Source organism: Python bivittatus, unplaced genomic scaffold (genome assembly GCF_059951505.1).
Source record: "Python bivittatus isolate LINGU-HERP-01145 unplaced genomic scaffold, Pbiv_v1 ctg000840_np1212, whole genome shotgun sequence".
Lineage (NCBI taxonomy): Eukaryota > Metazoa > Chordata > Lepidosauria > Squamata > Pythonidae > Python > Python bivittatus.
In genome coordinates this window covers 25,399,696-25,419,436 of record NW_028277113.1, presented here as the reverse complement: position 1 = coordinate 25,419,436, position 19,741 = coordinate 25,399,696, and the positions used below count along the sequence as shown (strand labels likewise).

General features: G+C 38.4%; 1 protein-coding gene across 1 annotated transcript in view; it reads right to left on the bottom strand.

Annotated features, from left to right (window-relative positions):
- NETO1 (neuropilin and tolloid like 1) overlaps positions 1-19,741 on the bottom strand; it is a 122,010-nt gene that overhangs the window by 16,760 nt on the left and 85,509 nt on the right. Inside the window, exons 8-9 of the mRNA XM_007431743.3 lie at positions 19,195-19,423; positions 4,280-4,393 (exon numbers count right to left, since the gene is read on the bottom strand). Of these exons, the coding sequence (XP_007431805.2) occupies positions 4,280-4,393; positions 19,195-19,423 (343 nt within the window). The remainder of the gene's footprint in view (positions 1-4,279; positions 4,394-19,194; positions 19,424-19,741) is intronic.

Sequence of the window (19,741 nt, the reverse complement as noted above, 5' to 3'; positions counted from 1 at the left end):
CTCAAAGGCCTGAGAGAGGGAAGAGAGATAATGCAACTCAAAGTGGACTGAGATAAATCATGTCTGTCAGTGTACTTAGCATATCTGAAAACACACCATAGAAAAAAGTAGGCAGCATGTGTGAAAATTAAAGCACATCCTTGAGAAAGTTCAGGACACATGCTGCAAGGGAATGAAGAAGAATGGGATAGCCTACCCCTCCTCACACACTTTTTTCTGATTCCCACAGGATGCTAAGCTTATAATACCTTTTTCAACAATAGAAAAAACAAAACAGCAAGGGGACATGAATTCTTGCCCTGGTGTAAAAAGGTAAAAGGTGATAAATTCTGTACTGATTTTAAAGAGTTAAAATGATCATTGAGAGTATGATCATTCAAACACACCCCTAATGTACTTTTAGGGCAAAGTAACATTCCATCTCTCCCACCTTACTTCAGCAGTTATTATTTAAGGTCTGTAGAAATTGTCAGTCTAATCTTTTCAATACCAAACTAGTGCAGTGAAAAGATACAGTGGTACCTCGGGATACGAACTTAATCCATTCCGTGACTCTGGGCGTATCCCGAGTTGGTCGTAACCCGACGCAAATTTCCCCATAGGGTTCAATGTAAATCTGGTTAACCCGTTCCGCCCTCCAAATTTGGTCGCACCCTGAAGCAAATTTTCCCATAAGGTTCAATGTAATTACCGATAATCCGTTCTGGCGTCCGCGGACCATGCGTCAGGGGCGGGAGAACGGCCGGGTGCAGCGCGGCGCGGCGGGAAAAAGGCCGGGCGCGGCGCGGTGGGAAAAAGGCCAGGCGCGGCACGGCGTGGCGGGAGAACAGCCGGGCACGGCGCGAGAACGGCCGGGCGCCGTGCAGCGGGAAAATGGCCGTGGGCCACGTGTCAGGGGCGGAAAAATGGCCGTACCCCGAGGCGGAGTTCGCACATCGAGGTAAATTTTTGCGGCCGGAGCTGGTCGTAACCCGAAAAGTTCATTAGTAGAGGCATTCGTATCCCGAGGTACCACTGTACTGTTAGGAGTTTATGGAGTTAGATGAGAGAAAGAATGGAGATTCTCTAAATTATTTTAGTATTGAGATAAGGTGTTTCTTACACCTTTACTCAAATACAGTGTAAAAGATTAAGCCATCCTATACATGTTGTAAAATGTTTGTCTTCATAAATCAAAGACCACGCCTGCTGGAGCCACTTGTGACGCCTGAATATTCAGTGACTTTGCCTGGTTTTGGATCTTTGCCTAGTTTGGGATTAATTTCTCTTCCTGCAAAAGAAGAGACACTTGCATTAGTCATTTCTCTTTTCGGTTACTAAATATGGGGATGCTCCTGAAGAATATTCAGAAACTACAACTGGTGCAGAATTTGGCAGGTCTTGTGCAATTAACCAACTGTATTACTCCATTTCATATTAAATCAACTTTCTTCTGAATTACTTCTGGGTTAGCATTCAAGATCTTGCTTGCTCTAATGCAATGTTTCTCAACCTTGCTGAGTTTAAGATGGGTGGACTTCAACTCCCAGAATTCCCCAGCCAGCATGGCTGGCTGGGGAATTCTGGGAGTTGACGTCCACCCACCCTAAACTTGCCAAGGTTGAGAAACACTGCTCTAATAGTTAGAAAAACCAAAAGGATATTCTGTCAAACAGTGTAAGAGGGAATTTCCATTGCCATAAAGTAAGTACACCTTTTAATACTAATAGCTGTGGAAGAGATCTACTACTGCTGAAGTGGAGAGAAATGACCTCTGAGAAGAAACTGCTTGCTTCTATGCCTTGTTTGTAGCTTTCTCAGAAGCATCTGACTGGCGAACAATGGAAAATAAATGCTGGGCAACATGAGTCTTAGTCAGATCCAAGTGGGTTTGTCTTTCCTATTACCTCTAATTCAGAACCTTAGCTCCTGTTCCTAAGTATTTTAGAGAGATTAATGAAGACAAAGTTCCCATAATGTAATGATAAGCAGGCAATAACATCCAGTAGTTACATTTCCTACACTGTGTAGTCTCGGTGCTAATTGGGAAAAGCAAAATCCATTTATTTCTATTAGAAGTAACCAACCTTCCTCCATTATGGGCAATACATCTATTTAAGATGTAATAGCTTCTTAAAAGGATTTTGCCTGCACTGTCCTCCATCATTCTCAGCACTGCTCAATCTTTCTGGAGAAGAATTCAGCCATTCTTCAAGATTTTAAGGAACATTTTTATTTTCAAAAGAACTCTTCCAAAAACTTACCATAAAAGCCATCCCTCTCAAATCTTCTCTAAATGCAACTAGTTACAGAGCTAATATATTTCAAAAACAATCCAGGGATCAGGATTCAGATCTCTTTAATGAGAAACATATCCTCTCCTCTTTGTATTGCACTTCCTAATTAAAATTAGTCGTAAGCTGATGATTGGCCACTTGTCATAGCATGCTAGGTTTTATTCAGCTTGATATCCCAGGGAGAGAGAGTGAGCTTTGAAATAAAATTAATTTTCAGAATAAATACTGATTGCCTCTGACTTGCTAGCAGGGATTCTTGCTCTCCATAACCCAGTAGCCTACAGTTCTTGATGGTGAAAATTAATTTTCTCTTATTTCATCTGTTTCATAAGGATGTAGAAACATTTTCAGGACCACTTTAAACAAGATGAAAGTAAAGAGTCAAGCACTGACTGGCAATTCTTCACTCATTAATTGCCCAAAGGAAACCAATGTGTTGAAAATGACAGTAAAGCTGCATAGTTATTCCAACTTCTGAACCACATGATTGTCCATTCCTGGTCCCTATCTATTTATTGAATCAAATATTTGAGTCAAATTCACAATCCTGCACATAAGGCATTTTATGCAGAATTCTGAGTGTGTAGGCCAGCCATAGTCTCTGGGTAGATACTTGTGGAGCAGAGCCAGCAAGCCATGTGAGACACTCAGATGGACCTGCTGCCCTTTTCATAACATTAATATTGAACAGCTAGATTCTAGCAATGGAAGAAAGCTATCTAATAGAACTGCCTCATCACAATCATTCAGGCATTTGAGGCTATCAAGTAATGGACAGTTTATTTGCATTTACAACAAAGAAAACATAAAATTGTAACTGTTTTTCTTGGAGATTATTTGCCGTTTTACAAACCCTCTGCGTTTGTTTGAATTACACTTCAATTTCTTCTGTTTGACTCATTGTGTTAGCTTTAAGTTAAGGCTAAGCATTTTGTAAGCTTTTTCTATTTCTTCCTAAATGAATGATGTCCTGTATTCTTTACCCCTCTCCAAAAAGCTTTCAAAGGCATAATGACCATGGAAGCTACTGCTTAAACAAATGATCCTTCTTATTCTTTATAATGAAGACAAATACAGATACAGAATATCTCTAAATCTAGAGAACTGTGGCAAAACAATTGTAATCAAACTCTGCTACAAAGCTTGAACTTGAACTCTGGATTTGGTTTCAATTCTTTACATTAGAAACCAATGAATTCTGGAAAATTCCACTTCAACATGAAATAATAGAGTTAGTTATCATTGAAAGCTGGATTTTTACTTTAAGAAATATTTGGCTTTATTCCCCAAATGAATTGTTCTGCTGTTTTTGAGTTATTTTCTCATGAAACAAGGACAAGCTTGCATAAAATTCAAGGCCAAGTGCATATATTTTACTATTCACATTCAGAAAACACACACGTAGAAGGGATATATGATTTTACTTTTTATACATATACACTCTTCCTTGTTGCTACTGTGTTATATATTCTATTGTTATTATGCCAATGCTCTGGTTTTGTCCTATATAGCCCTAAATAGCTTGAACTATTGCAATTTCACAAATCAGCCCTTTACATGCATCTCATCATAATTGTGAACGTATATAACAAGTGCTCTTTTAATAATGGTATTTATATATTTTCACAAGCACTGAATATTAGCTACCGTGAGCAAAATGAGGTACCTCAGCGATGGAATTTCTCTATCCAAATACTGATCAAAGTCCAACAATTTATTTTTTCCAGCAAAAATATAGGGCTTTTTCACTCTGGGTAATCAACTGATTTTACAAATAAAGGAGATGCTCTGACTATTTATTTTGGATTTTAACTTTTAAAACAAGTTCTAACAAAATTTTAATGCTAGGTGATAAACAGTCTTAAAAAGCATATCCTTATGCATTCACTGAAAAGCATGAAAATAACCATTCAGTGAGTTTCAAAAATTAAAGTAAAGCTAATGTGGCATTAATTGGATAATTTAGCATATTTTCAATTGTAAGTCCATGTGCTTAGCATTACCTTTGCAGTGGTTTTCATCCCACGGATATACACAGTTCTGGAGTCCATTGCAGACCAATGTATTATTAATACACATATTACTATGGCAAAAAAATGTGTTGGCTTCACAGGGGGCTAAAAAGAGAAGGAAAAAATGCATTAGCAGGACTGCACAGTGAATTCACTCTCCTACTCAGTAGCAATAGAGCTGTTACCGAATCTAACACAAAATCAAGCAAAGGGAGCTGGATTCCTGCAATACTGGATCTATAAACTTTGTATTCTGCATGGAGGCCAGTTTCAGGTGATCAGCATAATTGCTTCACTGTTTATTGTATGAACAAAATTTAGGACTTAAAGTGCCATTTTCACACACGCAGTCAAAAACATTCCTGTCTTCACTGCAATCTGGAATTATACTATATAATGTGTGTGTCTAAGTGTAAGAAGAGGTACAGGAAGACGGCATTATCTAACATTGTTAATATGGATTTTTTTAAAAAAAAAATGCCATTAACTTCAGTATAACTTGATGCTAGCTTGCTTGCTTGCTTATTTATTTATTTACACAATTAGTCACCATCTCACTTTTTCCAAGCAACTCTGGGTGGTGTACAACAAGGTTAAAAACAATCAATAAATACATTTAAAAAGTATACAAATATAAAAAATGAACTAAAATAGTGAGAGGTTGTTAAAAATAATGGAGCCATCTCACTAGATCACCCGTCTCCTGGGGTCCCCAGGCCTGCTGGCACAAGCTGGTCTTGAGGGACCTCTGGAAACCCAACACTGATGAGGCCAACCTCACCTTAGGGGGAAGAAGATTCCATAACTTGGGTGATGCAGCAGAAAAGGCCTGCTGCCTAGAGCCCGGGAAATATAGTTGCCTAGGTGTCGGAACCTGTAACATGCCCTATCTGCTGGATCTGATAGGACAGGAAGATGAAATTGGGGAGAGGTGGTCCCTCAAGTAATCTGGACTCATGTCATGAAGGGCTTTAAAAGTCAACACCTACACCTTGAATTGGACATGGAAACAAACTGGTTACCAACGCAGCTTGCGAAGCAGAGATGTAACATGTGTTCTATCAGAAACACACACAAATGCTCATGCTGCTGTATTTTGCACCAGCTGAAGTTTCCGGATACTCTTCGACGGCAGCCTCACATAGGGCACATTGCAGTAATCCAGTAATCAGGGCATGAGTGACCATGAGTAGTGCCCCTTGATCTAGGAATGGGTGCAACTGGCAGTCCTTCAAATAGCCCAGTCCCATGCCATGAAGAGCTTTAAAGGTTAACATCAACACGTTGAATTGGTCATGGAAACAAACTGGTAACCAGTGCAGCTCCCAAAGCAGAGGTACATGTGTTCTACCAGAAACACACATAAATGCTTGTGCTGCTGCATTTTATACCAGCTGAAGTTTCCAGATATTCTTCAAGGGCAGCCCCATGTAGAGTGCACTGCAGTAGTCCAACTAGGAGGTGACCAGGGCATGAGTGACCATGAGTAGGAATGGATGCAACTGGAGCACATTACGAAGCTGTGCAAAGGCCCTCCTAGCCACGACTGCCACCTGCTCATTGAGCATGAGTTGTGAGTCCAGGAGGACCCCCAGATTGCACACAGGATCTGTTTGGGTCAGTGCAACCCCATCCAGCACCAAAGATGGTATAGTCGTAGAGGAGGGTCTCAAAACCCAAAGCCATTCAGTCTTGCCAGAGTTCAGTTGAAGCCTATTGTTCCCCATCCAAACCCTCATAGCCTCCAGGCACTAGAATAAGACATCTACAGCATCACTTAATTCACCAGGACAGAGATGTGTAATTGGGTATCATCAACATACTGATAATACCTCATCCTATAGTGATGGATGAGCTCGCCCAGAGGCCTCATGTAGATGTTGAAGAGGAGCAGAGTCAGCACCAATCCCTGCGGCACCCCACACAGTAGGGGCTAAGGGTGGAATCTCTTTCCCCCATTACCACCAACTGGAATCGACTCTGGAGAAAGGAGGTGAACCAGCACACCACCATGGCACCCACCCTAATCTTCTGAGTCGATCCAGAGGGATACCATGGTTGATGGTATCAAAAGCTGCCAAGAGGTCAAGTAAGGCAAGGATGGATGCACAACCACCATCCCATCTACGCCAGAGATCATCTAAAAGCACAACCAATACGCTTTCCATTCCATACCCAGGTCTGAATCCTGACTGAAGAGGATCCAGATAATCCGATTCATCCAAGGTCCTCTGAAGCTGTTGTGCAACCACTTTCTCTATCACCTTTCCTAAAAATGGGAGGTTGGATATTGGATGAAAATTGTCCAGTATCGTGGGGTCCAGCCATGGCTTCTTGAGGAAGGGGACAGACCAAAGCCTTCTTAAGAGGCAAAGGACCAACCCCCACACTCAAAGAAAAATTCATCACCTTTAGAACCCACCCACATGAAACCCCCCAGGCCACTTTCACAAGCCAGGAGGAGCATGGATCTAAAGAGCAGATGGTCAACCTCACAGTCCTAAGGACGTTGTCTACTTTGTCAGGTCCAATTCTCATTCATTTCATGTCAATTCATGTCATTCTCAGACAAGCAGGCAAGACTCCATCCTAGGCATCTCCCCCGGACCTGCAGCAGTGTCCAGCTCCAAATGAATCAAGGTGATTTTATCTGACAAATACTGAGCAAATTCCTCCACACCTCCCTGCAAAAGGTTCTCCAGACCCTTTACCCAAGAGAGCTCATATCACCCAAAACAGGGCTGCGGGGTAGCAATCTGTGGATGCAATAAGAGCAGAGGAGTACTTTGGCCCATTCCTCTGGCCCATCTCCAGCCAGCCAGCTCACTCGGCAGCCTGGTGTCCCAGTGTGGCCAGCACGCAGTCTGACCCTCCAATGTGACCGACGCCCAGTCCAAAAACATGGCATATCGCTTGCTTAACTCCCACCCACTCCTCCTTTCTCTGTTCTGGTCCAGCCAGCTCTTCCAGGCTCAGAATCATCCAACATGCCCCACTCAGACTCGAAGCCGCCCCATGTGCCTGGCTCCCAGCAACTCCCAGATGCAAACTGGGGCCAGTAATGGAGAAGAAGCTTTCAGTAGTATGTTCAAGCACATATACTTCTTTAAAGTAAGTAGGTAAGGAACTGCAGAAACACTTGCCTTTCTGATATTGAATTTTCACAGTCCCTGAGCAGTAGGTAAAGCGTAATTGCCTAAGGCTCGCAAACTAGTAAAATCAAGTTGCTAATATTACTAAAGCCCTAGAATGAAAGTGTAACTGGAGGCTATATATTCTATATCAGTCTTCACAGGGAAATCCAAAGTTCTCAAGGAGAAGTTTATAACCCAGTGGAGATTATTCAGTCATTGAATGTCCCTAAATCCAGCTCAATAATGATATATTTTTACGTTTGTGCAACTAGATGGGTATCTGTATAATTATCCCAGTCCTGTTCTTAGAATTTTTAAGTGGCATCAGAAAAAAAAAATCCATCTTAAAAATGATATGTTTTAAAGCTATATTAACCTCTCTGAACACTTGAACATATATCTACAAATAACCTTGTATTGAACTGAAGGACAGTGAAAACCCTGACTCTCTGTGATATTCTTCTATTTTTATTTAGTTATACAATGTAAAGGCTGCCTGACTCCAGATGACTGGGAAGCTTACACCTTAAAAGCAAGAACAATAAAATTTAAAAAGTACAGATCATAGGCATCCAGAAGAAAAAACATACATAACAACAAGAAAAACCTACAGGAATCAACAGCCACCATATCTCAAGGCATGGGAGGATAGCTTTCTGAATATCATTTGGGGGGGGGGGGGACATATGAATCTCTGGAAGAATGCTGTCCCAGTGGGCAGGTGCCACCAGATATATATAGCATAAAAAAAAAGAGCAATAATTGGGAATGAGAAATGAAATGAAATGAATAAGTTATTATAGATATTTAGTTCAACCACATTCTAATGCTGTGCTTGCTTGTGCCAGCTCAAAGAGAGCATTAGCAAGCTTTTAAGAAAGAAAACCTGAGGTAGGACAAAAAAGAGATTTTGCTATCTGACATAAATGGCAACTCCCTATGGTCTTCCATAGATAACCTCTGTCATACATCCTGATGTGCAAGATTATTGTAAGAATAACATTGGAGCAATAATGTACATTTTCTTTAACTTTGAAGAAGTCAGACTATGCATGTAATGAAATAAAGAACAAAACACTGATACTTCTGCTACAATGCTGCTTCTTGATTCCCTGCTGGGCATCCCAGTGGTTGAGGACTGGGAGGCTGAGTGAACTGGACTGCAAACTCCTATCGTTTCCAATGGCTTAGGCAGCAGAAAGTCTCACTGAGAAAAGTAAATGAGTGGGCGACTGAATTACAGACAGGAAGGTGAAAACAGGTGAGTAGATTAGGCGAGAGGAGGGGAAGTGAATAGCATGAAAATAAGCAGTTGCACAGTTCATGGGAAGGACCGTAAGCAAATTATTAGGCAAGGAGAACTGGTATCTCCTGGGACAGGAACACTTTCTTTCATAACTGTATTGTTTGTATTTGTAAAAACAATACAGAAAGAATAGCAAAGCAGTTTTGCTTCCTACATTTGAACAAAACACCCACACACACTTAACCGCCCCCCAATACACACAACCAACACACCACCAAAAGCCTCAAAAACTAGGAAAAGGGAGTTGAGGTTGGAATCCTATACACATTTTCCTGAGAATAAATCCTACTAAAATCCATGGGATCATTTCCAAATAGACATGTTTAGAAGTGCTCTCTAATGCTGCCAACAACCAGCATTCATTGTTTCATGTTCAGTTTTATACAAAGAGAATATCTGCTATCTTCCATGCTTCTCATCCTGCTGCTCACTTATTTCTATATCTGTGCTTCCCCCTACCAATACAGGACCATTCATCAAAAGCTACTGCCTTGTCAGTTTCACTTCAACCTCTCTTCTTTTGCAGATTGTCAGACAGGATAAACAATGGAGATGTACCAACATCTAATAAGAAAAACAGGGATCTATTATCTATTTTTCTGGAGTAGGGCAGGGATGGGCAGGCAAGGAAAGGGAAGTGATGATAATAATTAGCAGGCATGCAAGGTTAAAAAAAAAGGTAGAATTGTAGCAAGAAAGAGAAGAAAAATTACTATAGCAGAGAAGTAGCAAAGACAGGAAGCTATGTATGCTGATCCTTCTCATTTGAAACAAGGACCTCAATCTGTCCCAGGGATAGCCAGACTGATGTGTTCACTTTAGTGGAGCATTGGGAAGAAAGCAGCAGAGGGCATGTTCAGAGGCTACACTGTTCTAATAAGTAGTTGCTTAGTATAACCACAGGGAATACCATTTTTGTCAGTTAGCCAGGAAGGCAGAAGTTTCAAGTTTTCACAGTTTGTGAGAAAAAGCTAATTTACATGGTAGTCTGATCTAATCCAGCAAGGAAATTTATATGATTTTATGATGTTCTGTTGCAAACACTGGTCACAAGGTGGCAACCTAAGTCTAAAGGAGCCACACATATGATTTAAACCCAAAGATATGAATTAATTTTACCATCTGGTTTCAAGAAAAACTGTACCTGTTTCCTGTTTAAATCATGGTAAGTGATTGAGGACAAGAATACAGAACAACCTCTGAAATGCACAGGTATGTATAAATACATATATACATACATACATGCATACATACATAAACAAATAACACTTAGAATGCCAGAATGCTGTTGCACACCAATAATTAACTTTAGGCTGCAAAATCACTCAGTGTAAAAGTTCATGAAAGAATTATCTTCATGTCATTTCCTTTGCCTCTGGGATCACAAGTCCTTATTTTAGGATCCAAGTTCTTATGTCTTAACTCAAATTGCAAAAAGTAGTTAAATATAACAATGGAAAAAGAACAGACCCACATGTTTTGAAGCATGTTTTTCCATCTTTCATGCAGCCCATCTTGTGATGTGGGCAATGAAGTACCTGAAATATGAATCCAACCTAGCTTTTACTGCTTTTGTGAATGTTGTGACATCATGCTGCAAACTCCACCTCTTTGGGGCATGTATGTAATATTGTGACACATGTAGTAAAGGGGCAAGGCTTCCATTGCAACACCACAACTCCACTTTCATTAGTCTGACTCCCTTGCCCCCTCTGCAGACACCACTTATCCAATGTCACCTAATGATGGTACTGCCATTTTAACAGATAATTAAAAATACTAATAACAAAAAAATAATTGCAGTTGTGCTATTGCCCCGTCATTTCTGAGATACAACACAATAATGGTAAGTTTAAAAAATCTTATACAAATGGGAAGCTTTTCAAATAATTATAACTTGATTGTAAATGTTTGGGCCATTGTAGAAGAATGCAAGAGATAATTTTGACAAAGATATGCAGGAACATTTAAAAGAAAACAAGAGACAACTGGGAATGGAGAAGGTATGAGAAAGAAACTAAAAGTAAGCCTGCCTTGATTCTGTTTGGTATAAGATGGGCAGAAGGGAATTCTGGAAGACTTTCAAGATTTTGTTCCCCTACAATAAAGTGGAAGTCCTGTAATCCCCGTGATGTCCTGACCTGGCCTTCTTGATGTGCTGACAGTTATACTACCATCATATATAATACAGTCATGCGCATCATAACATTAGTTTTAAGACATACTATCTTTTTTTATTCTCAAAATATTCTAGATGGAAGTTGTGATAATTAAAAAAGTGATGAAAGAGTGATTAGAAATTTTGAATGGCTATGATCCAAAGAAATATTGATGTGATGTCACCCTCACTAGCTTGCAGAGAATATAGCAGGAAGTATGAACAAATAAAGTGCCATACATCTATTTCTAGCTTACAGTGGAAGAACAATGATTGGATAGTACTAAAAGCCACGGTTTAAGAAGCAGTTGCAGACACAAGAAAATGGTCCTAGAGTAGCCTTTTCCAATTTTTTACTATCTAAGCAGTCCAAAATATCTGGAGGGAGATTTAGCTTCTTTAATAATGTAAAGTTGTATAAAAGGAAAATCTTTTAAAGTAAATGCTAGAATATAGATATTTGTTATTATGTGATTAAATGATTATGTGCCATCAAGTCAGTGTTGATTCTTAGTGATGAAGTAGACAGATTTTCTCTAGGAGGCTCTGTCCGCAGCCTGATTCTTCAGGTCTTCCAACAGTACACCCCTTGCCACTGGAACTGAGTCAATCCACCTTGCTGCTGGTTGTCGTCTTCTTCTTTTTCCTTCCAGCTTTTCCAGCATTATATATTTCTTCAGAGAGCTAGGTCTTCACATAATGTGTCCAAAGGATGATAATTTGAGCCTGGTCATTTGTGCCCGGGTGAGAATTTTGCATTTATCAGTTTAATGATCTATTTGTTTTCCTGGCTATTCATGGTATTCTCAGGAGTCTTCTCCAACGCTAAAGTTTCTATCCTGTTTCTTCAGAGTCCAAATTTCACTTCCATAGAATGTCACAGAGAAAGCCATCACCTATTTGAATCTGATCTATACCTTTGTAGGTATAGACACACAACTGCATCTGAAAATCTTTTCCAAGGCATTCACTGCTGCTCTAGCAAGTGCTAGTCTGTGGTGCATTTCTTGATTGCTAAATCCTTTACTGTTGATAGTTGATCCTAAAAGGCAGAAGCCATCCATCAGTTCAATATGTTCATTGTCAACCCTTAGACCGGTTGCTGCACCTGCTACTATTAGTTTGATCTTCTTTATATATAATCTTAGTCCCATTTTTTTCACTGTACTCCTTGCTTTTCATGACTGGAGGTTACAGATCATTTGCGTTTTCAGCTATCAGAACAATGTCATTAGCATAGCACAGATTTTGATATTTTTTCCTCCAATTTTAAAACCACACTCATCTTCCAGTCCAGCTTCCGTCAACATATATATTCTGCACATAATCTGAAAAAATAACAGGCGAATATATACCTTTAACTCACTCCTTTGCCAACACGGGGACATTCTATTCCATTATGCTCTGTCCATACTGTGGCTTCCTGATCTCTACATAGGTTTTACACAAGGACAACGAGATGTTCTGGGATTCCCATTTTTCTAAGCACATTCCACAGCTTGACAATACTAACACAATCAAAGGCCTTTTTATAATCAATGAAGCACATACACCTTTTTGGTATTCTGTAGTCATTTTTTTCCTTAACTTTTTTTTTTTCATTCACACTCTGGCCCTCTAATTCACATTTTTGAAGTTTTAAACATTTTCCTACATAATGGTTCTTCATAAATCAGAATCAGATTTATATAATTATATTTATAATAATAAAAATACATATAATACCATAAAATTATTCTGTCTATCTAAACATACAGCATCCATATAACAGAATAAAATGAACAATGAATTCAAGAAGAACACAAACATCTATTCTTAGGAACTACACCAAGGCCTGATATAAAACAGTTATATACAAACATAGTTGCATTGTTCATCATTGATAAACTGGTTTCTTCAATAACTAATTTCAGCAAATACAGCTATGAAATGAAGTTACAATAATTCAGGAACTAAGAGATTCTCTAATTTTATGATACAGCAATCCCCTAAAACGTAAAACGAACTTGTATAATTCCCTGCAATGCCATAGAAAAAACCTAATGATTTCACTGTGGTTAGATTTGAGAAATAAATAAACAAACAAACAAACATACCACTTATTTCAATAATTGAATAAAATAAAACAATTGTAGAATTTTATAAAATAAAATATGGACTTAGATATGAGAAGGAATTTCACTGACATATACGTGTCTACAGACTATAGATATATTACTACAGGTAGTCCTCAGTTAACAACGATTCATTCAGCAACTGTTTGAGGTTATGTCAGCACTGAACAAGGAGACTTATGACCGACTGGTTCTCAAAGTTGTGGCCATAACAGCATCCCTGCAGTCATGTGATCACAATTCAGGTGCTTGGCAGCTGGCTTCCAATTATGACAGTTGCGGCATCCCATGGTCACATGATCGCCATTTGCAAACTTCACTGCCAGCTTCCAACAAGCAAAGTCAAAGGGGAAGTGGGCAAGGGTTCATGAATGGTGATCATGTGACATTGCACCTAACGATCACAAGTGGAACTGCCTGAACTGCCAACATAAGTCAGTGTGGCCACATGACGTCGCACTTTACAACTGTATTGCTTAGCAACAGAGTTCCTGGTCCCAACTACCACTGTTAACTGAGAACTACTTGTACATGACATGCTGGTGCTGATGCCAAAGAAACACAAATATTTCCATGAGAGGCCAAACCCAATTATTAATGGTCAGTGCCAACAGATTACCATTATCCAATAATATCCACATTATCAATAGGTGCCAGTTACTACACTCCAGAGAAATGACAATTCTTTATTTCATTAGGCCACAAGCTCTGCCGGTTGTACCTACATGCAACATCATGATGCATGTCTGAAAGAGGGAGAACTTGCATTGTGATATGATCCTGCTTTCATCATTCTGTCCCTCCCCCTTTCCCACTCTGCAGGTGCTGCTGTACACACACAGGTACATAATTTCTCGGTTGTAGCAAAAACATATATCAGAAAAACTTGTGAAAATTCTTCTGATGTAGAATTTTCTTAGTTCATAGCATAGAACAAGATGAATTTTGTTCTAATTAAGCTAATAAGGACATCCAGTGGTGATGAGCATCCAGGCTAATAGGCCATGGTCTAATTATTTGATATCCTGATGTTTCATCAGCAACTGTGGCTAGCAACTTCAGAGGTGAAAGTCTTCTTGGCAGCTCACAGGCAACTGAGCAGGAGCCGACTGAGCTCTTGTGTTTGTAACAGAAGCAATTTCTAATTACACCATGTCATGGGATTTTTGGAAAGCTTGCATCGATATACTAATAAGGACAATTTTCATTTTCTGACTTAGGCACAACTAACCTGTGAAAATGGGAATTAATGTCTATTATTACATAAAAACAATAGAAAACTACTTTGTAAGTAAATTGTGCATGCTCTGTGCATTGATGTCTTAGTGTTGTACAGCCCTGCTGCCCATTAGTGCTGCGGTTTAGCTAGTCAACAACTGAATGATGTGGAAGCCTTTTGCTAAGTCGTACACCTTCCATCCTGCTCTACTTGTAAACTATTGTTGTCTTTTAGCATAGATTCTAGCTACGTATCAAAACATTATTCTTCATTGCAGAAATCATTCATATGCATCAACCACTGAGCTACAGGGAATGTTACATAGATGTCTCTTCAGATAGGCAAATGCACCTGCGAGCATTCAACTTCATAAGGTGATTATATACCTCACTATGCCAATGTCCTATATCAGGAATGGAAAACAAATGGTCCAAAGACCATAGGTGCCCCAAGCTCTTTTCGGTGGCCCTTGGAGTCCCCCATGATATCACTGTCAGGTTCTGGCAACAAACCACTGAATTATGGTGTCACAATTTTTGGTGAGAGATATGCTACCAATAGATGTATACTACTTCTTAACATTAAAGTTAACAGTTCAATACAATCTTCTGATAAGAAAAAGCTGGGAGCAAATTCCAACCCTATCCCTTTGGTTTCATAACCAAGCTCCATGGTCTCAGCCAAATAAAAATATTATTTAAAAAGTGCAGCCCATAGCTGGACAAATGTCCCTACCCCACTCCTATATACTACAGTTTTCTATACATGCACACTTCACATTGCCTCCATTTTGCTTATTCTGGGCTCAAAAAACTTAAAGATGGACATAAAGCCTTCTTGTATACCCCAGGAAAAAATAACATTCCCAAAATTTGACTGTGCTCTGAAATCTGAGGTTTTAAGTGCTTGTCAAGTCATATTTCCATCTTGCCTCTTCCTGTGACATCTCCCAATGCTTTCATATCCAATTTTTGGAATTCTGGTCTCTTAACACTCAGTAATCAGTTTTTTAGACTGCTTACATTCATATTCAGCAGATTTCAGTCTCTGATAACAGTGTATTAAAATTACTAAGAGAAAGGCAGGTTGCCAACTATTTTAAAATAACAATAGCAACAGCATTTCCTGTCATGCTGTAATAATACACTTCCTTCTGCTTCTAGCTAAATGAACTTGCTAAATGCAGTGATTTATGAAGCTGACGTAAAGCACAGTGAAATGCCATCTGTTTCTGCTGTTTTATCTTTATTTAATTTTGTATTTGTTTAGACCAACTATACATATATGTCTCAAAATGCTGTTATAATATTCTTCAGAATGGTGTAGACCTTGGGAAGTTGAAAATCCCACCCTATTTTTAACCATTCTTATTATTACAGCATTTCTCGTAAATTTAATTCACCACCATGCATTATATACCATTACTATTTAATCTACCAACTAATGTGGAATAGATAAGCAAGTCATTGCATAGTTAAACCTGTTACAGAATTCTAACTATGCTCCAAAGTAGCTGAATAAATGAATATCTTAAATGTGACAGTTGATGGCTTACTGGACAACTCCATAATCTGGCCTTGTAAACATCCACCGAAATAATCATGTGCCACAGAAATCTCACATTCCCTGATCAGAGATCACAAAAATAAATCTGGGCAGCTCATGATAACTATTATGGTAAACAGAAAGCTTCCTTGCATTAGTTGCTATACAGTACACAATATAGCTGAAAAATAAACACAGTCACTTGGACAATATTTCTGATTAGAAAAGATAAGAAGAATGCTGTCACTTTTTAGAAATATCAGGTCCAGAAAATACTGCATCCCCAATGCTTGCACAATTGTTTCTAAGGTAATAAGACATGATGTCTTTGATTTGAATAAATAAAACTGGGTATTATAGAGTGTTTCAATCATAGGAAAAACAAATGGAACAGCATTAGAGCTACACAGAGATTATCGCTAAGGTCAGCTTGATTTATGAACATGGGAAGTGTAAATTATTATTTAAACTGTATCATGCAAACTAACAATCTCTACTCAGAATGCATGAGAATTTTGTTAAACCAACCCCAATTACACAAAGTTTTCTCCATATGTTTTCAGAGTGCTGCTCTGAATCACATCTGCTGTATCAGAAGACAGTATGTTAAATAATCATGTTTTTTTTTTCAGAAACAGCAGCTTTCATGGCAGATTCCTAACTGCTGATTTCTTACTTTTTTATCAATCTCTCCTAGAAAAACATTTACCCCTTTCCATTCTGTAATAAAGTACACTCAGTTGGATAGATAGATCTTTAAAATATGAATGCAGATTTGCATTTGGGAAAAAAAGAATAGGGCACTTTAACACACATATAAAAAAATTCAATTGATAAATCATTTTCTGTTAAACAATTGTTCTCTTCTAGTCTTTGACAATCAATACCACAGAATGGAATTCTCCCTGACTATTTGTCTTCTACAAATTATGTTTATTCAGTTTATATACAATTACATTAGTAAATCTTACCATTTTAATGTTGGTTATTGTGAGTTATTTGGTACTTACATTTAAATATGTTTGATTGCATAGACTTAAGTGCATTTAATTAGCTTGTAGCCATCACATGTGTGAGTTAATATATGCAATAAAATATGTAAAAGAGAACAAAACAGCTTTCTCAAGATTGCATGCACAGAATCATAGAATCACTGTTGGAGGGGCCATTTAGACCACTGAGTCCTATCCACTGCTCAGTAAAGAAATCCAATTTAAATTATCTGTGACAAATGGTCATTCCACTTCTGCTTGAACATATCCAGTGAAGGAGACCCCACACCCTCTTTGTATAACTGATTCCAGTATTGAACTGCTATTTTAAAGGCCTTTTTTTAAAACAATAAAATGGAATCTGTCTTCCTAGAGATTAAATCCATTAATTTGTGTCTTGCAGACTAGAAAACAAATCTGACCTTCAATGAAGTACCCTTTCTGTTATTTGAAGAGTAATATCCCCCCTTAGTGCTCTCTTTTCAAGACTAAACATGTCAAATTCCTTCAGTTTCTTTTCATGGATTAGTAGGAATACCCTATGTTCTGGCTTCTCTGGGGGTCTTTTAGAAGTTGGCTGTTACAGGGATGGTCCACAATTCTCCCCCATTATTTATAGTTGCTAGCCTGACATCCTTCCTTGAATCTGTTCCAGTGCCCCTAAATCCTTCTTACTGGATTATGTCTAAAACTAGATATTCAAGGTAGGGTATTTTGATATCTGTAGAATAAAGTCAAACTATTATTCCCAATGACTTAGAAACTGCCTTAAACTATGTTTGTTTTTTTCTGCACCACATTCCACTGCTGCCTCATCTTTATGATCAACTACTGTTTTAAAATCTTTTCTGCAAGTACTATTATCAAGGCTGTGCATCTGGTTTCTGGTACCTAACTGAAAAGTTTGCACGTCTTTGTTCTACTTCATGTTGCTATTTTTGACATACTTCTCTAAATTACCACAATCATTTTGAATTTTATTTCTCTCTTCTAGGAAATTAAACAACCTACTCTTTTTACATCTGTACATTTGAAAGCATTTTCTCATTATAAAGTGTAGAAGAGTAGAGTCAAGAACTGAACTTTGTGTACCAAGTTTACACCTCACTCCAGTTTGATGAAGAACTCTTTGAATACAATTTTCAAGTTAGCTAATTGTCATGCTATACAAGCCATGTTTAACTAGTAACATGCTTGTTAGTAAGAATGTCAAATGTTTCATCAAAGCCTTCAATGAAATCTGAATTCATTATATGTACAACATTTCCTCAAACTACTAAAGAAGTTACCCAGTTAAAAATGAGATGAAGTTGCCAAACCTATGTTAACTTCTGATAATTACCACAGTGATTCATAAACACTTTGAAAACAATCTCAGATTGCTTTAATAAAGCACTGGTCTGTAGTTCACTGGATCTACCTTTTTCTTCTTTTTGAAGAAGGGACATCATTTACTCACCTTGTCTGACATTTCATCAATTCTCTAATTCTTAAAGGTGTTATATGAAGATCTGGCTCAGCGGCAGAAAGTTCATTCAGTACCCTTAGAATCAATTCATCTGGACCATTCAGAATAAATAGGTATTCATGTTTCTTTCAGACTTTAATCCTGCCCTTTCATTTGCTTTTCTAAATTACCTACTGGAAGACATAATCTCTTATTGGGGAAGACAGGCGTTAAACAGATCTGCCTTTTCTTTGTTACCTGTTAGAATGTTGTTGTCTTCACCAAGATATTGGTAAACTGATTTTTCCTCTCTTCCTTTCATTTTAAACATAATTAAACAGCATACATTATATTGAGAATTACAGTTAAAAATGCTGTGATCTCATACTTCACTTTAAATATATTATTACACCATGAAATCAATCCTGCTCACAGAAGACTCCCCAGAATCATGGGTGGACAATGTATAGTTTTCCAGAGGTTTTTGGACTTCAACTCCCACTAAGCTTTACTCTTGGGAAACTGTAGTTCAACAGTATGTGGACAGCCTCATGTTGTTCACTTCCACCACACAACCTAAGAGTGCCTGCTTCCCTGCCATTTGAGTCACATAAGATCACATTTGGGGAGAATAGCTAGATGGTGTCCATTACTTTTATATTCACTTAAGCTGTCCCCTTCACCCTAGAAACCTCAGAGTTCACATTTGGTGACAGAATTTGGTAGAAACTGGAATGGTGACACATCCTAGATGCACAGGTCTCTCACTCTTTGTAAGAGCTGATATTTTATTCCTCATCCATATTCATGACAAGGGAGGAAATCCAAGATGCTATGTGCCACATGGGGTTCCCTTCATATATAAACAGTACATCCCTAGAGACTTGATAGAAAATATCCTACTTGGTTATCTCATATCTTCATATTTACTAGGTATGAAGGAAAACCCCATTAAAAGTGTTATGACAATACATTCTGATAAGTATCTTACGTTCTTGGAAAGATGTGAAGAGCATCTGGAATCGGCTGCTTCGACTGCCTTCATCTGCCCACATGCGGATTACTCCAAGACCTGTGCGCAGCATCACATCATTAGCAACAGTGCTGCAAAACTTTGCTTTTAAATCCTCCACTGAGCTACTTCCATCATAGACAGCCACAAAATTCCTTTTGCATTCATTAGAATTCTGCATTTCATAGTCCAAGAATCGTAAATATATCTATAAAAAAAGAGAACAGTGAACATGACAGCATAGACCAACACTTACATTTCCACAGCATTTTTTGTCCTTTCAAAGAATCCAATGCTTTACAGCAAAGCAATGAACAATGATCATGTTGTTCCTGAACAGCAGCATATAGCAAGAAAACAGGATCATGAATGGAACTGAACGTTTTTTTCCCAACGATTTATTTTTCCTTGGAAGATTCACAGACTCTCCTTATGTATGCTTATCACAAGCTCACTGTGATCAAGTCAATACATGCATGTGGATTAACAGTAACAAAAAGTCTTTATATTACTCAAAACAGAATAG